This window comes from Orycteropus afer, unplaced genomic scaffold (genome assembly GCF_000298275.1).
Source record: "Orycteropus afer afer isolate SDZICR_OR568_19922 unplaced genomic scaffold, OryAfe1.0 scaffold00140, whole genome shotgun sequence".
Taxonomy (NCBI): Eukaryota; Metazoa; Chordata; class Mammalia; order Tubulidentata; family Orycteropodidae; genus Orycteropus; species Orycteropus afer.
The window spans coordinates 8,486,255-8,507,551 of NW_006921727.1; the positions used below are offsets into that span (position 1 = coordinate 8,486,255).

General features: G+C 39.6%; 1 protein-coding gene across 1 annotated transcript in view; it reads right to left on the minus strand.

The window, feature by feature from the left end:
• Positions 1-21,297, minus strand: part of LRRC1 (leucine rich repeat containing 1) — a 187,285-nt gene that overhangs the window by 23,388 nt on the left and 142,600 nt on the right. Inside the window, exons 5-10 of the mRNA XM_007945629.2 lie at positions 20,715-20,771; positions 20,352-20,415; positions 19,745-19,819; positions 16,716-16,860; positions 12,508-12,626; positions 10,782-10,865 (exon numbers count right to left, since the gene is read on the minus strand). Coding sequence (XP_007943820.1) covers positions 10,782-10,865; positions 12,508-12,626; positions 16,716-16,860; positions 19,745-19,819; positions 20,352-20,415; positions 20,715-20,771 — 544 coding nt within the window. The remainder of the gene's footprint in view (positions 1-10,781; positions 10,866-12,507; positions 12,627-16,715; positions 16,861-19,744; positions 19,820-20,351; positions 20,416-20,714; positions 20,772-21,297) is intronic.

Consider the following 21,297-nt stretch of genomic DNA (forward strand, 5'->3'; position numbering starts at 1 on the left):
CGTTGAAAAAAGGTGCTTGCAATGAACAAGTCGTTGGGCTTGCAAAATTCTACCATGTGAGTTCCAGCATTATTTCTGTCACCAAGCCAAATTTTCCAACTACCAGTGATTCTTCGTTTCCAACTTTTGCATTCCAGTCACCAGTGATAATTAACACATCCTGATTGCATGTTTGGTCAATTTCAGACTGCAAGGTTGATAAAAATCTTCAATTTCCTCATCTTTGGCTTTGGTGGTTGGTGCATAAATTTGAATAAGTCCTAGTAACAGGTCTTCCTTGTAGGTATATGGATATTATTCTATCACTGACAGCACTGTACTTCAGGACAGATCTTGAAACATCCTTTGTGATGATGAATGTCATGCCATTCCTCTTTAAACTATCGTTCCCGGCATAGTAGATCATATGGTTGTCTGACTGAAAATGGCCAAAATCAGTCCATTTCAGCTCACTAATGCCTAGGATATCAATCTTTATGTGTTCCATTTCATTTTTGACAACTTCCAATTTTTCTAGATTCATACTTCGTACGTTCCATGTTCCGATTATTAATGCATGTTTGCCACCGATTCTCCTCAATTTGAGTGGAGCCACCTCTGCAAAGGGAGGTCTTGAAAGCTTTACCTTATCCATATGAAAAAGGCTAATTTTACTCTGATAATGCAGCTCTGCCCAGTCCTGCTTTGAGAGCTTTCTAAGCTAAGTGATTCATCTTCTTCAGGTTGTTAATGATTCTTCCTATTTCTATTTTGGACAATATTTCTAGACTATTCATAAAGTTGCGCAGTAATGTATCAGACAGTGTTTCTCTGCTAATCGTAATGTTTTCTCTGGCCAATTCTTTGAAAAGTGGATGGCCTCTTCCTTCTTCCTAGTCTGTCTCAGTCTGCAAGCAGGGCTGATACCTGTGCACCAGGTGCACCTCACTGGGTTTGAAACACCAGTGGCACAGCCTCAAGACTCACAGCAATACGTCACCACAGTAGGACAAACCGACAGACAAGATTATCTCTCTTAGCTGTTGGACCCCTTCAGCCACCGTTACCTGGATCCCTGCAGCTGACTCCTCAATCTATTCTGGTCCACTTTGCCTTTTCTGTCTTCTCCCTGCCTTCCTGCCTCACTGCTTGTGGGGCATGGCCTGGGTTCCCTCTCCTCACCTGGGTCCCTGCGGATGACTTCTCGATCTGTTCAGTGTCCAGGAATATTATGGGAGAAAAGGGATCAAACTGCTGATCCTTTGAGGAGCGAAATTTCAGATTCTCTATGATAAATTTAGATGATTCCAACAAAGGTCTACTCACAGGAAGGAATACTCAAGACCCTCAAAGGGCACACTCCCCCTGAGAAGGGGAGTCTGCACTGGGGTCTGGGTTCAGTAACAAGCTTGCATGCCATGAGGGGTCGTCCAGGTCTGCACATGGCTGAGGCTGGAGACCCCTCAACTTGATATCCTGGCCTGGATTTCAGGAGATAGGATTTATCTGTCACCCAGAGAGTCAAAGCATATCAGTTATGATCCTCTTGGTCTGACAACAAGCTTGTGGTGGGCACAGACAGCCAAGTTGGGGGCTTGTGACTCTGGAATCCAGCGCTGTGACTGTGAGCATCTCCATGTCCACTTCCCCAAGCCATCTGCAGGAAATCTATTTTAGGGCCTTACTGTTACACCATGTGAGCATTTTCAATTTGTATCATTTGCATATATTCTCTATTTTAAAAATTAATTAATTAAAATGGAACAGAAAGGCCTCTATAAGTTGCCAGAGCAATAAAAATTCTGGATAAGTTAACATCCCTTCAGTGTTTTTGAGGAAATGGTGTGAACTCACAATGTAGTGTGGGAGCTGTCTATAATGATTAGAGTGTCATTTATATTTTTCCTTTTTCCTTTTCTACTCTAATAGTATATCTATTTGAGACTGTCAGGAGTGGGAAGCAATTGTTTTTAAGAGTGTCCTAGGCCCTTTGGGTAGTCAGAGCAGGCAGTGTAACCTCTTGACCTCTATTGTCTACAGTTTTGGGAAAACAATGCCATCAAAGAGCACATGTTGCTGCTGCAGCCTGGGCTGGGGATACCTTAATCACCATCATAGGCACAGGCTGTCCCGGGCAAACATTCAGAAAAACAGAGCCCTCTTTCCAAATCAACCAGGAAGGGGTGGCTGTAACCTTTGGTTTTTAGAAAAGATCTTTAAGCAGTGAAAACCATAACTCTAAAGCTATATAGTTCTTTGTAGACATCAGAGAGGAATGTGGTGCAATGGTGGGAGGGATATTTTGAGATTATACAGATGTGGGTTAGAATCTAAACTCTGGTCTGCTTTATGGTTTGGATATGTGACTTTAACTAGGTAACAATAAGTATTAAATTAAATGAAACAACATACATAATTCAGTGTCTATCACAGAACCTGGCATATAAAAATATGAAACCAAACTTACTCCCGTTGAGTCACTTCGACTCATAGCATATAACCAAAAAAACCAAATTCACTGCCGTTGAGTCGGACCCAACTCATAGTGATCCCTCCTTGGGTTTCTGAGGCAGCATCACTATGGAAGTAGATTGCCCAACCTTCCTTCCGAGAAGTGGCTGGTGGGTTTGAACCATCAGCCTTCTGGTTAGCAGTCAAATGCTTTAGGCACTACGCCACCAGGCTGCCAAATAAATGTGGTAGCTATTATATTGTTTGTTTTCCCCAAGAAGTGAAAACCCCAGTTCCAAATGGTTGGTTTAATCAGCACTTGGTGCCTAATATATTCATAGAACTGTGCAGATGCTGAGAATCTCTTCCCTAAACCCACCTGAATTTCTTAGAAAAATGGCCCCCTGCCAGTATCACAGTAATAATGTGATTAACAATAGTGAAGAACTGGGGGCAACAGTGGTTCAGTGGCAGTATTCTCGGGTTCCACGTGGAAGACCTGGGTGTGAGTTCCAGCTAACGCACCTCACGCACAGCTACTACTACAGTCGGCCAAAGGAGGCCTGAAGGTAGCTATGAGGCTAACCAGGTTTCAGTGGAGCTTCCAGACTTAGACGGACTAAAGAGAAAGGCCTGGTGCTCTGCTTCTGAAAATCAGCCGATGTAAACCTTATGGACCAAAATGGTCCAATTCTGTTGTGCAGGGGTTGCTGTGATCAGGACCTGACTTGAGGGCAGCTAAGAACAACAACAGTGAAGAACTGACATAAGTTCATTATTATATGTATCATTCACATGTATTTTAGCTCTCTTCTGGGTTTAGAAGGCAGAGTTTATAGGTCCTTAGGCATCATCAGGATAAAAAGGTCTGTATTACATAGAAATTCTGGAAAGCAGAGTCACTGTTTAAATAACTTATTACCAGTTATCTAAGCAGCTGATTATTTTAAAACCTCCCATAAACCACTTAATAGTACCTTCCCAGCATATAAGAGGTTAGACTTAGATTCTCTCAGAATTGCAGAATATAGCTGAGAATCTTTGTTTAGCTGTTTTGTGTCTTTCTTAATTCACCGTGATACTGCTCCTTAACTGCTTGGCACTGTTCCAATCCACCTCAAGGAGATAGGACCTGCAGATCATCTAACAAATCCTCACTCAAATTGACTTTTACTAAGTATTAATTGCTACCTGGTGCATTATCCTAAAGAAGATAGTCAGACAGATTTAAAAACGCAAAGGAAACGCCTAGATTAGTTGTCTTTGTCTGCTTATATTCACTTAGTCAATGCCCGTTCTAAGTAGTTCTTAATATGCTATTGCACATTCTTTTAGTCCTCTAGTGCTGCTATAACAGAAATACCACAAGTGGATGGCTTTTGTTGTTGTTATTTGCCATCGAGTCGGCCCCGACTCCTAGCGACCCCGGATGGCTTTAGCAAACAGAAATTTATTCTCTCACAGTTCAGGAGGCCAGAAGTCCAGACTTAGGGCACTAGCTCTAGGGGAAGGCTTTCTCTCTTATCAGCTCTGGGGAAAGGGCCTTGTCTTCTTTCAACATCGGTGGGCCCAGTGTCCCTTGGAGATCTTCGTGTGTCTTGGCATCAGTCTTCCCCTCGTTCAAGAAAGTTCTCAGTACAGGAAGTCCTGGTCCAAAGGACATGCTCGCTCTTAGTTCTTCTTTCTTGTTGGCAGTCACATGCCTCTCTCTCTGCTTGCTTCTCTCTCCTTTCACCTCTTATAAGAGAAAAGGTGATACAAGCCACATCCTAGGGAAACTCCCCTTAGATCAGATCAGGGCTGTGACTTGAGTAAAGGTGTTGCATCCCACCCTAATCCTATTACAGATCACATCAAGTGAGAAGAGTACATCATTATATAACTGCCAAACCACTGAGAATCATGGCCCAGCTATAGTGACATATATTTTGGGGCAACACAATTCAATCCATGACATAAAGAAACCTTGATTTTCATTCAATAACGTCCTTTTAATATTATTTGTAACAAAATTGAATTTTCAATAAGGAAAATCTGGTCAAAGTACAATTTGAATAGAAATAATATGGTGTATAATTTTATCAACCAAAGAGTATTACTGCCTTTTCCATCATCATCTGTGGCATATTATTCAAATGTTGTCTACTTCATAAATATCTTAGAAATAATGTGGCTTTGGGATTTCCTGAATTGTTGGGCCTGTGTCATTAAAACATCCACTAATAGCTACTGTATTCTATTTTTCTAATTATATGAAAGTAATTTATGCTGACTGGACAATAGAAACCACAAATATACACACATAAGCATAATGAAAAAAATAACTCCAACCAAATCCTACCACAAGGGATAATCAGTAATAACATTTCGACGCACAACCCTCTAGTATTATTGCCATGAATTTGTGATTCCATATATACCCTTAAACAAAATTAGAACCAATACTATGATCTTTAGTACCTTTGTTTACCTAGGACATAAGGAACTTTTTGCATGTTATTATGTTTCTAAAAAGATATTCACTATCTTTTTTAGACAGATAGTAACTATTTCAGCCTGCAGACATATCACAGATCATTTAGCAAATTGCCCTTGTTAGACACTGCTATTTAGTTGTGCCACTTCTTTGCTGTGTGATCTTGGGCAAATTACTTAGACTCTCTGAGCCTTAGTTTCTCAATCTGTGGGATATGGGTAATGATGTACCTTACACCTCATAGAACTGATATGAAAATTAGACAAGAATATGCATGAAAGCACATGTCTGTTCCTCCAGTGTTTGTGCAGCACTGGGCACTGCAGATTTTAGCTGCCCCTGTGCACTAGTCACAGAACCTGGTATGTGTTAGCTGTGTGTAAACATGCTTGGCACAGCAGATAGCATATAGCTGCTGCTATACATGCTTGGCACGGTGCTCGGCACCTGTTATCTGTTCCTACATATACTGTGAGGAACATGCTTGTGTATGACTCTTAGCATATATCCCTGATAATTTTCTTAGGATAAATTCTTAGAGGTGGAATTGCAGAATTAAAGGGTATGCACATTTAAAAATTTTTAAACAATATTTTCATATTCTCCTTGAGAGAGACTGTAGTAATTTATACTTTTATGATAATATGTGTTCCCCTGAACTTCACCAACAGCTGGTATTATTATTTTAAACATCTTGAAAATCTGGGAAATCAAATGCTTTAACATTCTTGTGAATACAGATGAGCCTGAAAATGTTCATATTAATAGCTAGTTCTATTTCTTTCTTCTGCAAATTGTTTATTAGCTCTTGTGGGGCAGTTTTGTTTTCACCTACTTGTTCTATCAATGATGTGAAAGAATTTCTAATAGAGTAAGGAGAAACCATCACTGTCTGTGATGCTGCAAATTCCCTCTGTTCTCAAGTTGTCTTAACCTCTTTTGATGATAAGAAATTTAATTTTCATGTAGACAAATTCATCAAATGTTTATTTTATGGTGTATGATTTATTTTCTTTCAGCTTAGGAAGGCCTTCTCCATCATGAAATCCAATGGTCAACTAACAGTTTTAGTTTCCATTTTCTTTTATCTATTTTAGTTATCAATAATTTATTTTAGAATATGATAGCAAACTTACACTTAAAAAATCTACATTGTAATAATAAGAAAGCATAAAGCTTTCCTCAGAAAGAAAATTCTGATCACACAGACATAATATTTATGAGTAATTAGTATTTACTGGTTGCCTGCCAAGGAAAGGCATTGATGGATGATCTGTAAATCAGATCTTGTCTCATTTGACTGGACAGGTGCCAGGTAGTTGGCGTCATTTTCATTTTGACTTCAAACAAAAAGACAAAACCAAACCTACTGCCATCAAGTTGATTCTGACTCACAGTGGCCCCCACTGGGTTTCCAAGTCAGTAGCAGTAAATCTTTATGGAAGTAGATTGTCTCATCTTCCTTCTAAGAAGCAGCTGGTGGGTTTGAAGCACCAACCTTTTGGTTAGCAGTCAAATGCCTTAGGCACGGCACCACCAGAGCTCCTTTATTTTGACTTAATGGAGACTGGACTCTAATCTTGGATACATGCTCAATTTCTTCCAGTCATAAATTCTGTATGGCCTTGGTTGTTTAAAATGAGATTTGGCTGAAGAACATTATGAAGATACAGACTCTCTTTCATCATATACATGATCACACATATATCAACTCCCTCTCTATCCATGAATCACATGCTCCTGTACAGTCTAGTCTTGTAATTCCTCCCATCTACCAAAACTAGGAGTTTTTGTTAGGGCTCCTCCTTTCCTTGTTGTTGTTGTTGTTGTTATGTGCCATTGAGTCAGACCCGACTAATAGCGATCCCTCCTTGGGTTTCCGAGGCAGTATCACTATGGAAGTAGATTGCCCATATCTTCCTTCCGAGGAGTGGCTGGTGGGTTTGAACCACCAGCCTTCTGGTTAGCAGTCAAGTGCCTTAGGCACTATGCTACCAGAGCTCCCCCTCCTTTCCTTAGAAGCATATAAACTTAAGCAACAAGATGAGAAACAAAAGATAGAAATGACTGGCTTGACACATCAGAAGCATGCCACATTTACCATAGAAAGCAAATCTAGTCTTTCCTTTGGAGGTAGAGTAGTGTCAAAAAAATGGCAATTTAGTGAGGACAGATGAACTGCCAATTGATGTCTTTCAGATTTCTGAATAACTTAAAATGTAATTCACAGAAAAGCATTCTTTGGAAAGAAATAAATCTGACAAACACAAAAGAAAATGGGGTTCCAGGCCATGCAGTCTTTTAAAAACAAACAAACTGAATCTAAAGGAAAATGTCCAATAGTTTACAATGAAGAACACATAAAGCAGTCAGCCGATTTGAATCTTCATGCATTTAAGAAGCAAAATGGGAGTCAGAGATGCAACTGTGGTCTGAACAATACTTACAAGATAACAAGATTACCTGACTTTTCTAAATTTCCAAGCAGCTAACAATTAAGAAAACAAGAGACATTTGTTGATTTGCAAATGTTTACTACAAATACACCACAAAACACAAATAATCCATTATTGTGACCCACAATTATTTTCCCACTCACCACTGGGGAAAAAAATTGCTAATAAATGCTACTACAGACTAAAAAGCTGTGCCATAAAACTGACAATTGCAATACTATCCAATTTCAAAAAATAAAAGACAAAAAAAAAAAAAAAAAAGAACTGCACAGTGAACAAGACCAATGGCAATTATTGCTACTACGGACTTTCGGCATAGAAGTTGAATTGGTCAGCATTGTAGTTTAGGTAGGGCACGCATGCAACTAAATTGTTGAAGTGAAAGTCATAAATTTTTTAAACAAAAGACTCAAATCAGGAAATTGCAGGATTAGATCAGATGGTAGCAAACTTGGAGGCAGAGCACACAGGCACGCGTGGACACTGAAGCAGGCAGGCACAATGCCTACCACAGTCACTGCAGAAATGCATGGCTCGACAGTGCCGCCCAGACCAACATGAGGCAATGCAAGGTAGGGAGGCTCTCTGATGGTCAGAGGCTAGCACTCAGCAGTTTGTGCTGAGTTACTAAGCTGATCTACAGCAGTGTTTTCCTTCTCTGGGAGCTGAGTGTGTGGGAGAAGGAGTGAAGGTGTGTTAGAAAAGATACAACCCCTAAAAGCTTAAACATTCTTTGCTCTATCAGGCAGCTAAGATAAAAGACACAGACTTTGTTTTGTAAAGCTCTAGGTGCCAGAAAGCCAATCCCCATTTCTCAGAAAATGGGAAAAATGTGATAGCTAAAATGCTTTGAAGCATGAAATATTCCCACAATATTTCCACAAAATGAAGAGCTGTCCAGTAAATTTAAGTGGACACACATACGGGGTGTAATCCTCTAAGCAAAACAGTGACTGCAAGTTTCACTGTTTTAAAGTGAAAAGGAGACTGATGTTAAAAAGATGATGATGGTTTTATAACAATACAACCTTCAAGTTCTTACCTAGAATGTGCACCTGTGAGAGGAGGGAGAAAATCAAAAGACAGGACTAGGAGGGTGGCGTGGCGTGGGGTAGGGTGAGAGCATTGAAGTAATGTGAAACTTACTGGGATTAATATTAAACTTAAAAGTGCACCATTCAACATTTGCCTTGAAGTGATTTCTAAAATGAATTAATATTCTAAAATGCCCAAAGTAAATATAATTTGACCTATCATTACCAAATCATAATCTTGCTAAATAGGTGAGTTGCCTTGTTTTCATTGGTCAGTGAAAGAGCAGTGGGGCAGGCTGTCAGAAGACTCCTCTTTGCAGTCCAGTTCTACCAAGTCCTCACTGTGTGAATCTTGGTAAGGAAAAGTACTCTCTGGGTCTGTTTCCTCATGTGTAAAATGAGGAAATCATCACAACCTCAGAAAGCTGCTGTGAGGATTCAGAGTTAACATACAGGAAAGCACCTGGGACAGAGCATGGCACTGGGAAAGGTCATAATGAACTCTTACTACTTCTCTGGGTGTGTTTTATGTGGCCAAGCTATTACCCATCTACGTGTGCTATTCAGCAGGAGTAAAATTCATGTTCAGATTATCAGCTTTGTGTTTTGGTTTACTGCTTAGAGACAAGAGCCAAAGTGTTTTGATAGCACAGTCTATTAGCTGTGACCTAGTTTAACTGAGATGTTGCCTTATGCCTTTCTCTAGAAACAGTTTTACTCAGATGGCAATGTTGATATAGTAAGGATGTCACATTTACAACAAATATCCTTATGCTTCTATTAGGGAACATTGGTGGGGACTAAGACTGCTACAAGGCAGAAGGTTGGCTTTGGCCATCTTACCCGGGAAGAAGATGAACACTCTGGGTAGAACAACAAATTGAGAAAAGAAAATGGAACCCAAGGCAATTTCAGAAACCTTGTTAAGTGGCCCTAGGAAAGTTAAGAATCCCTCTGGCTGGCTGCCTGGAAGCTTTAAAATTATTCCCAGATAGATGCTGGAAAGAGTCAAAAGGAAAAATAAGGAAAAATAAGTAGAAAACTGTACGTGGCTAGTGATCATATCACAGAAGGAAACACATCTTTTTATGTGAGGCCCCAGCCAGGGGTAAGGGACTCACCAACAGCTCATTCATTTAATGACTACCCCTCCTACACACACACACACACACACACACACACACACATACACACACACATACAAAGCTTAAACTTAGTTTGACTTTACTGCTAATAAAATATCAAATTCAGTATTCCCCTACTGAATTGAAGTCTTTCTACTTTCAAATAGAAAGTAACAAAGTGCTAACCACTTCCTGGTCTGCTGTGGGATTCTACTGCACTGTCAGCATCTTCATCACCTTCAGATCCAAATGCCTCGAAATCACCCTGAATGCCTCTGCTGCTCACAGTGGATGGTAACTGTCTTTCTCTCCTGCTCACAGGGGAAAAAAAAAAAAAAAAAAAATCCCAGGACCCTTGCTTTAGCCTCCCACTTGCTTTCCTGTGTGTATGTATGCCTTTGTGAAGAGTTCATTCACTCTCATCTCAGCGTAGAAAAATGGTTGCATCCACTTTTATAATTCCAATGCCCTATGGGACAGGAGACTCATAGGTCATACAAACTATTTGTGCTCAACTAGTAACTGAAAGGTTGGCATTTTGAATCCATTCAGCAGTGCCATGGAATAAAGGGGATCTAGTTCTGTAAAACTTCTGTAAAATTAAAGCCATTGAAAACCCTGTAGAACAACAGTTCTACCCTGAAACACATGGAGTCACTACCATGAGTCAGAGTCGACTCAAAGGCAGTGAGGTTTTTTTTTTTTTTTAACATTAAACATTTAATTTAACATTAAACTCAACAGTTGAACACAAAGTCACCCACTTCCTGTGCCAAACTCCCAAATTACGCATTGCTGTCAATAATGTCACCATTCTCAGTATATCAAATCCAAACTGTCAATCTCTCCCTTCCTCTCACTTAAAATCTTATTGATATACCCTTCCCAACAGAGCTTAGAGTCATCAGGACCATCCACTGTGTGTAATGTCACTGAGGATCATTCTTTGATATAGTCCCTCAAATCAGCTTTATACTTAAAGATAAGAGTTCACAAGTTTTAAAAGTACCATGTAAGTCACTTGACTGCTAACCAGAAGGGTGGTGGTTCAAACCCAACAGCCACTCCTAGGAAGAAGGTTGGGCAATCCAGTTCTGTAGTGATACTGCTTCAGAAACCCAAGGAGGGGTTGCTATGAGTCAGATCCGACTCAACGGCACATAACAACAATAGCAACAACATGTAAGTCTTTTGAAGTATTGGACTTTTTCTTTTTTCTTTTTTTTAGTCACTCCTGTGTATTGATATTAAAAGCACATACCTCTTTTGGTAAAGACACTAATTTATTTCTGTCTGCATTCAAGTTGCTCAACTTCTTAAGTTTTCCAACGCTCTTAGGTAAGGTCTGTCAAAATAACATTTTCATTATTAATCTAAAGCATCTTTTTAACATGGCTCATAGTTTTTAAAACAGATATTTTCATGGACTTAAAGACTGCAATCTCATCTAGCAAGAGAAGCAACAGTCCTTCCTGAAGTTAAGTAGGGGATGGGGAATTAAGTATTTTGAATTTTTGTTGAAATCACAGCCTGTTTTAATGAAATGAAGTCAAATGGCCAGATGTGGAAATAGAGACACACTTACTAAAGAGTAAATGGATGGATGCTCTTCAACTTGAGTGAGAATTTACATACCCAAGATTCATCCCTTTCCTGCCTGGACCTTCGAGGACAACACAGGCACAGTGGCTTATGATGACTGTGGAAGCCAGAGTGCTGGGCAGGGAATCAGAGCCCTAAGCAGGACTGTCAGCAGGCCAGAAAAAGAGAGAGGACTGTGTCAGAATGGGAGAAAGGTGAGCAGGGTTGATGAGGGGAGAACTGCGTCCTACAGGAAACAAGCTGGCCCAGGTGGGATTCTTCAACATTCTAATGGCATCTGGGGATGAATTTTTCTTTTTCCTTTAATGACTACTATTTCATAAACCTAAAGTCATAAAAAAGAACAAGAAATCATTTGGTACTTCCACCACACCTGTCTGAGTATGGCTACCTTCGCAACCTGAGGAGAGATGTTAGGTCACTCTGCCAACCTTGTGCCCTTGACTGACTCTTGCTGCCATTTCTCTTTCTTTCTCTTTTTACACCTAAAGAGAACTACTTACCCTTTTTCTAAAGAAAGCATAAAAGGGAAGAAAGGGGAAAGAGGAGAAGAAAAGGCAGGGAAATATATAAGGTGACATAATGAAGATGGAAAAAAGAGAAAGATGGGAGAGTAAACTGAAGAAGGAATAGTAGATAAAAGGTAACTGGAAGAGAGGAAAGATATGATGATACTAAATGAAGGACTGAGGAAAGAAGAGGAAGCAGCAGAAAAAGAAAGACGAATGAGATCTGCCACCACCCAGCTAAACTGCCCTTGGCGAGTGGTAAATGCACCACGTGTGCCTTTGCCCTTGCAGGGTGGGAAGCCTGGCCCATGTGTATGTGGCCTAAGGGCCACCTTTGCCTCTCAAATATCATGTCAGGGTAAGAAGCAGCCTCAAGCAAAGCCCATCAGATTCCATTCCCTGGCTTGCCTCAAAAGAGTCTTCCTCAGCCCCAGTCCCACCAAGCCTTTCCCTGGAAAGCCCCCATTTCTTCTCCTTCTCACCAGCTCTTCCCATTTGCTCAAAGAAGCTATGAAGAAGACACAGGAGTCCCAGAGCAATGTTTTATCTGGTGGTCCCTGGACACCACTGGCAGAGGCGTCATCATCATATGCATCAACATACTTCACCGGGGGACTTCTGCAGGGTGTTAGCTCAGGCCAATACTGTAGGTACCACAATTAGGGTAGGGCACATGCTTTCACAATGGATCCTTCAAAATCATTTCCTTCTCTCAAGCAGATTAGATACTGATTTTCATGTACTTCTTGCTGTTAGTATATGGGGATTTCCATTCAGTCCACCCAAACTACAAATAGGGGAATCTGCTCTGGTAAGCCCTTTGCCATATGGAATCCACACTCTAAATGTCCAATTGCATTTGCAAACCACACTCACCAAGAGCCGATTTTCGGTCAGAACCAATTCTGTGAGGTTTTCACAATCCCCAACTGATTCAGGCAACTGTGTGAGTCTGTTCTGATCCACCTTCAAGATTGACAGCTTCTTAAGTTTTCCTGTAGAAGTGTTATTTAAACTCATTAGTCACAATTTTCCCCTAATCACCACCTGGTATTTCCTATCTGCTGTTCTTTTAATTTGTTTTACACAGTTATTTTTTCTTCACTCAGCTTTTTAAGTTTGAAACTATCATCATGCTCATTTATTCAGATCACTGAAAGTTGAGAGTTAAGATAATTTGTTCACAACATCAAAAACTGTCAGCCATCAGTAGTAAATCATTTTAAAAGGCATTGCCCAAAAATGATCATAATAGTAAAGCCAGAAAATAAAAACAAACAGCTGGCTCTTTAAGAAAGACCAGGAGATACTTAGTGTATGGTTGAGAAAGAGGAGAGACTTTCACCTTACTCCAAGAATCATCTTTACTGAAAACAGTAAACTGTAGTTTCTTACAGCACCTATGAATAAAAATGACTCAGAGAAAATCCCTATGATAAAATATTTCTATATATGCAGAATAGGGTGGTAATCTCTGAAAATCTAGATTAAGGGCTGAGCCTATTTCACCCAAGGCAGGAATACTTGACTTACTGGTCATGCCCACAGGCTACAGAGATGAATGAGGAGCTTTACTGAAGCCTTCTCAGAGTCCTCACTGAGTGAACCAAATCAAATCCACTGCCATCAAGATTACTCTGACTCATTGCAACCCTATCAGACAGAGTAGAACATCCCCACAGGGTTTCTAAGGCTGTAAATCTTTATGGAAGCAGACTGCTACATCTTTTCCCCACTAAGTGGCTGAGTGGGTTCAAACCGTTGACCTTTTGATTCACAGCCAAATTCTTTAATCACTGTACCCCCAGAGCTCCTCCACTGAGTGGAGGGAATCCTAAATTACTCAGTCAAATCTCACTTTCAACTCCAAGTCGCAAGACTGACCCACAGAGCAGGTGTCCTTCATTATCCTGAGAGCAACAACTGGTCTGAGGACACTTTCTCCAGTAAAATCAGAAAACAGCCTCCATCTTCTTGGAGATAGTAAGCTGGGAGAATTCTCTTACCTCATGTGCAGCTACTGGGCAAAGCAGAAGAATTAAATGTCCCTTAGACTCTACTGACATAATCAATAACCTGTTCCCCAAGGATATGCACCTGCCCTCACTCTCAGCACACATATTACCATTCAGCATTGAAACATCTCACCCCAACAGAGGATGGGTCTCCTTAACAATATCACTGGCAAGTGCTCTTCCAGCCTCTCCTTGAATACTTGTACTAACAGGCACTTACTTCTTCACTAAGCACCTAATCTAATTTGTAACAGTTATCTTTTTTTTAAACTTCTTTCTTAAAATGAAATTCACAATTCTTTCTTTTTCAGCCAATAGGTATTATATCAAACCACCAGGTTTTTCCCTTGCAAGTATTATTTTGCTGAAGATAATTCAAAAATGGTTGTAGCAGTGTATTGACAGGAAACTGCTAGAAATTCAAACTGGATTCAGAAGAGAGATATCTCTCTTCTGAATGAGATATCTGGAATGAGAGATATCATTGCTGATGTCAGATGGATCTTGGCTGAAAGCAAAGAATACCAGAAAGTATTACCTGTGTTTTGACTATGCAAAGTCATCTGACTGTGTGAATCATAACATGTTATGGATAACATTGTGAAGAATGGGAATTTCAGAACACTTAATTGTGCCCATGAGGAACCTGTACACAGACCAGGAGGCTGTTGTTAGAACAGAACAAGAGATATTGCATGGTTTAAAATCAGGAAGGGACTGCATTAAGGTTGTATCCTTTCACCATACTTATTCAATCTGTACACTGAGCAAATAATCTGAGAAGCTAGACTGTATGAAGAAGAATGCAGCATCAGGATTGTGGAAGATTCATTAACAACCTGTAACATGCAGATGATACAAGCTTCCTTGCTGAAACTGAAGATGACTCGAGGTGCTTATTGATGAAAATCAAGAACTACTGCCGTCAGTATGGATTACACCTCAGAATAAAGAAACAAAAATCTTCACAACTGGACCAACAAGCATCAAACAAGCATCACAATAAATAGAGAAAAGACTGCAGTTGTCAAATATTTCATTTTACTTGGATCCACAATCAACACCCATGGAAGCAGCAGTCAAGAAACCAGATGTCATACTGCACTGGGCAAATCATTAAATGGATCTCTTTAATATGTTAAAGAGCAAAGATGTCAGTTTGAAGACTAAGGTGCACCTAACCCAAACCATGGTATTTTCAATTGCCTCATATACATGTGAAAGCTGGACAATGAATAAGGAAGACCAAAGAAGAGTTGATGGATTTGAGTTGTGGTGCTGGTGAAGAATACTGAAAACACCATGGACTGCCAGAAGAACGAACAAATCTGTCCTGGTAGAAGTGCAGCCAGAAGGGTCCTCGGAGGCGAGAATGGCCAGACTTTGTCCCACCTACTTTGGTCATGTTGTCAAGAAGGGCCCATTCCCTGGAGAAGGATATCATGCTTGGTAAAGTGGAGGGTCAGTGAAAAGGGGGAATACCCTCAACAAGACAGATTGACACAGTGGCTGAAATGATGGGCTCAGGTATAGCAACAATTATAAGGATTGTAAGGATGGCACAGGACTGGGCGGTGTTACGTTCTGTTGTACACAGGGTCACGAAGAGCTGGATTTAAATCAATGGCATCAACCACCACCACCACCACCAACAAATCACCAAACCAGTCATCTATAAGTAGATTCCAACTGACAGTGACCCCGTACATTAAGGAGTAGAACTGCTCCACAGGGTATCTGTAGCTGCAATCTCTGTGGAGGCAAGCTGCCAGGTCTCTATTCTGCAGCACTTCTGGATGGGTTCCAACTACCAACCTTTACGCTACTTTAGTGCAAACTGTTCGCACCACCCAGGGACCATTTGTACGATGCTATTGTTGGGTGCTGTTGAGTTGATTCCAACTCATAGGTTAAAACAGAACTGCCCCATAGGATTCCCAAGGCTGTAAATCATTACAGAAGCAGACTGCCACATCTTTCTCCTTCAGAGCAGCTGGTAGGTTCGAACTACTGTCCCATCAGTTAGCAACCAAGCATTTAATCACTACCTTTTAAATGCTTCAAAGTCAGCCATTTCATGCCTCTTACCTCTTCCTAGTCAAAGCAAAATATCTCCAATTCCAAAAATTGCTTTTAGATGTCACATCTGATTCTCAATGAACATTTCTACATAGAGTCAAAGTCCCCATCCATTTTGCAACTGGCCTTAACAAAAAGGCAATTTCTATATTCTTACTGAATTGCTTTTATCAGTTATCACTTTTATCTCAAACAAATACTAGAAAGGAAATGGTCCTCTGTCATACAGCTTTTCCAGCTACTGAAAATCTTTTAAACACTTCCTTTGATGTTTTGAATAAAAGACAAATGAAGGTCAAAGACAGCCATCTTCTAACAACTCTAGGGTTAATGGCAGTTTCTTACAATTTCCAAGTGGCTTTGCTAAGGTGGAACTGCCAGTCTATGTCTGTTTGTTTATCCCTCTTCTGTTTGCATTTATTTCCCCATGGGACTGAATTCCTTTATAGTAAAGGAAATGGTCTGGTCTGATGTTTTTAAAGGAAATAGCATAATACAGTTAAGGTAAAAAAAAAAAAAAAAAAAGACTATCCTCAATATACTGGAAAAGGCTCAGCTCAAGTACAACATGTTTCCTTTAACAGCCCCCTCCTTAGGTCATGCAATAAGTCAAAGTTGTTTTCTCATAAACTACTTGGGATGCAGAATGAAAAATTTCTTAGTGATTGCTCATATACCGTAAACACATTCTATTATTTGGGCTTAGGTGCTTCTGAAATCATTTAAACAAGATGCAGATGAAACAGATATGAGTCAACACTTATAAGTAATAATTCCTCCAATCGCTACCCAACCAGGACAACAGGAACACTTGATTCAAAGAAACTTAAACTGTTACCAGTTATTCTTTTCTTTCCTAACAGCAAAAAAACAAGAAAAAGACTTTAAGAAGCTAATCCTCTGCACCTGAGTGCTGACGGAAGGATCAAAGCATGCTCCAAATGGTCAAGACAACTGCCTGTGTCTTTAGGAACTATTTCCAATACTTACCGATGCCATCAGGAATCGTTTCTAATAAGTTCTGGGAAATGACTAAGTCTGTTAATGAAGTCAGGCCACTGATTTCTTCAGGAAGTCGTTCCAACCTGTTTTCTGAGACATCCAAACACAGCAGATTCTTCAAATTTCCTATTTCCTACATCAGTGACATAGAAAAGGAGACTCACGTTTCAACCTGCCACAGTATAGAGGAATTTGTTACAGTGATTTTTTGCAATTAAATCCAAAAGCAGTCCCAAGGATGTAATCTTTAGTGTATCATCTAAATGTGAAAGCTGGCATAAATTCACAGACCCCCTTCTCATGGAACTGGGAAGCTGCATGAATCATAGACATGGAGCTGGGCAGGATGCCAAGCCCTCCACCTTCAGGCAGACAAGGAATCATTCTCATGTAATAGACGAGGAGACTGGTGCCAAGTAAGAACAAATGACTTCAAGGTCACACAATTAGGAAAAAAGGAGGTGAAAATCCAGTTCTCCAAGTTTGGAATCAATCACTAGTAAGCAGATTACGTTTCAGGGCAACCAGGGATTCTCTCTGGTAAGAAACCACTTTATATTTTTCCCAAGACAAGCAGTACTTGTTACCAAAACGTCAATGCTTTGCTTCTTGGCAAAACTGTACCATATAGAACCCACTGATATCTTTAAGATCAACAGATAAGACAAATGTGCTGCTTATTAAGAAAACAGTCCATCCAGGACCAGGGAAAGTACTTCAGTGAGTTTAACATTCAATTCAAGAGTTATCTTACCTTCCAATCACAAAATGAATTTTTTACAGATGTCTCTTGTATTTATTTCTCTCTTTCCATTCCCACTGGCCCTAGTTAAAGTCCTACTATCAGTATTCTCTTACCAGGACTGTTATCCCAGCCTCTTGGGACTCTGGGTTTTGATCCTTCCTTTCCAAGTCCATTCCAGAAACTGAGCTTCCTAATATCCCTCCTAGAGACACAAATCTTGTCATGTAAGCATACCACTCCCCATAAAAAAAACACATCCAGGACTCCCTGATGTCTACATGAATACAAATCTCTCAATCTATACTTAAGGTTTTCCATAATTTTGTTTGATCTATTCTTTTCAGCCTATCTCCTATCTATTATACCCTCTATGTTCTCAGCCTGGTATTTCTTGTCTTATAAGAAATCAGACTACCCCCTGAAGTGGTTCTACTTTTCATTAATTAACTTTAACAATGTCTTCACCTATCACACCAACTGGAAAACAGAAAAATAATTCTGATCAGTTGAGAGTTTCTGTTCTGAATGCTACTTCAACACAAGTTTATACTACAAGATGACCCCTTTCAGGTAAATAAGCTTTTAAAACAATCATTTATAACATGATTCTTAGAGCTTTGCTTTCTATGTTTTAGGCTGTAGCATTTTGCACACAGTCATTTACCCACATCTGTATATACATACACTCTCCCCTCTACATGTCTCATAGCTGGGGTTTTATTACTCTCCTGAGAGTTTCAGGATATTTTTCATCCCTACCCCTTGACTCCTAAAGTAACTAGGATTATATCCATCATCATTTCCCATACATTTACTTAGAGAAATCTAAGTATTCATTGAACCTTCACCCATGGCATTTGCTGCTTTGTCTCCTGTTCCCAAGTACAGTTAAAACCAAAAAACCAAACCAGTTGCCATTGAGTCAATTCTGACTCATAGTGATCCCATGTGTGTCAGAGCAGAACTGCTCTGTAGAGTTTTCAAAGTTGTGCCTTTTGGAAGCAGATCATCAGGCCTTTATTCAAAGGTGACTCTGAGTGGATATGAACCTCTAACTTCTGGTTGGCAGTCAAATGCTTAACCATTTGCATTACCTAGGGCCTTCTTAAGTACAGCTTATGACCTCAGAAGTAAGATTCAAATCAATGCCTTAGTTCTGTTAATACCAATGATTTCATAGTAATCTCAATAAAAATTTACTAATATTTTCTTCTAGTTTTACACTTCCCTGTGTTGCTATGGCATTCCCCACCTACAGTGCACAGGCCCATCACAATGGGTTCATACAAGTGGACAGAGAGACAGCATCTGAGTTTCTTTAAATACAAACACCTACAGAATGTAATGTATGCTGACTTCAGAGATTGGCTGTAAGATATCCTAAAGAATAACATTCAGTAAAAGTTAAGAGTAAAACAAAATAATGGGACCATGGTACATAGAAATGTTCATTTGGGTTTTTTTGTATGTGTATTGTTTTGTTTTCAGGATTTCTCTCTCTGGTTACCAGAATGGTGGCCCTGCTTACTAAAGGCTTCCACACAGAAGTCTGCACAAGACTCCATTTGGAACACGGTTCTCATACTTGGTACCAGGAGGAAACTTCAGAGCACTTTGGCATGCCAGCTAAGCCATAAGCAATATTCAAAAAAAATAAAAGTTTTAAAAATTGTTTTTAAATGAACTATTATAGGGCAAGGAACTCTGGTAGCATAGTGGTTAAAGCACTTGACTGCTAACCAGAAGGCTGGTGGTTCAAACCCACCAGCCACTCCTCGGAAGGAAGGTTGGGCAATCCTACTTCCGTAGTAATACTGCCTCGGAAACCCAAGGAGGGGTCGCTATGAGTCAGGGCCGACTCGACGGCAAACAACAACAACATTATAGGGCAAAATGTAGCTAAAATTATCCCAAAGTACTTGGAACATCACAAAGGGTGATAGAAATGTATAAAGTTCAAATAATGGCTCCTGGTAATTTATAAATCTGCTGGGCTTCAGGTCAGCTACATGGGTGGTAAGGTGAAACAAAATACAAACTTCACAAACAAAAGGATTTATCTGCTATCTTAGGAATGGTGGGCTTTTCAATTTTTCTATGGCAATGCAGAAAGATGAATGCTCAACACATTTTCTAATGTGCTTTTTCAATCAATGTTTCTGGTTTTCAGAAACATTTTATTAAAGTCATGTAGCAGCAAAGAATATAGGAAGTTTATTGTTGTTGCTGATGTTTTATGTTCTGGGAAAGAGATTATGAAACTACCACTTACCTGAGGTAATTCTGATAGTTGATTTCCATCTAACCAGAGATCCTTCAGATGTATGAGAGCTCCAATTGATTCTGGCTAAAACAATAAAAATAATGTTAGGGTAACAAAGACCTAATTTTCAGTCTTCCATTAAGAAAGACAGAATTCCAATTCACCAGTCAATAACTGGATACTGTAGCAGAAGAAGTCTGTTGGTATTTCTCCGATGCCAGGATTCCCTTAAAAGTGTCCCCTACTTTCCCCGAGAATTCCAGTTCTTGTTCCTACCTACACCTACCACCCCTAGTCCTGACCAACATGGACCCCATCCCACTCAAATCATAACCCTTAACTGTGTGAAATGAAGCACATTTTTTAGTATTCTCAAGTCATACCTGTGGAAATACTGGTTTATAAGCATCTCTATAAAGAAACCAAAAAAAACAAACCTACTACCATCAAGTCAATTCTGACTCATAGCAACCCACATTGGGTTTCCAAGGTGATAAATCTTTATGAAAGTAGATTGCCACATCTTCCTTTAACCATACCCACAGACTCTCTAAAATGTTTTGTGATCATAACTAAAGGTAAATTAAATTCAAATCTCCCTTCTATACAGACTTACCAAATTATATATTTCATTGTTTCCTAAATCAAGTTCTTCTAGTCTCCGTAGCTGGGTAAGAGAGCTATTTAAAAAAGACAGAAAGAAGGAAAAAAAAAAAAAATCAAGCAGTATACTTAGAACTTAGAAATGCAGACAAATATGGTATTCCTCACTTGGACCAGTTTTCAAAAAATAAGTTTCTTTTGAATCTTATGGGAGTAAACTATTGTATAGGAAGGACTATTATGAAATACCTATCTTCCAAACTTCCAAATAACAGAATCTTTTTCTGACAAAACATCAGTCCTTTAAAAAAAAAAAAAAATGCTTGAAGAAATTCATTCAAGACCAAATCCCCTCTTATTTTCCCCAAAGACTCACTCAGGAAGATAGGTAAGAAGATTCTCTCTCAGTTCCAGTGAAGCCAGGTTATAAAGACTAGAAATCAACAGAAGAAATACATATAAGGAAAAATTCCTGAGATTCCTCTACTCCAGCTCCCCCAAACACACACCCAACAAGTAGCAACTCTTAACAAAACCTTGGACATCACTTTCTAGGGAAAAAATATCTTCTACCACCCTCCCACCAACTCTATGAAAAACAAACATGTTCTTTATCTCCCAAATTTTAATATTAAAATAAAAAGAGTAATGTGTCATGACTATAAGGCATCCTCACTCAATTGTTGTGTGTATTTGATATATTACAATTATGTGACTAGCCATTAAAACCATTCCCGGGACCAAGATAGAAGCCAAATCTGTGCTTCTAGACTCCAGAATGTAAAAAATGTGTGGTTACCATAAAAACAATAATATATTTACTCCCGCAAAGCTCAGAGGTCTTTTTCCAAACATGAGGGGGCAGGGACATCCTTGTTTTAAAGTGGCAGAAATTTCAGTCCAGAGAATCCAAGTGCTCTATTAAGATTACCCACCCACACTCCCACACTGCAAGTGGC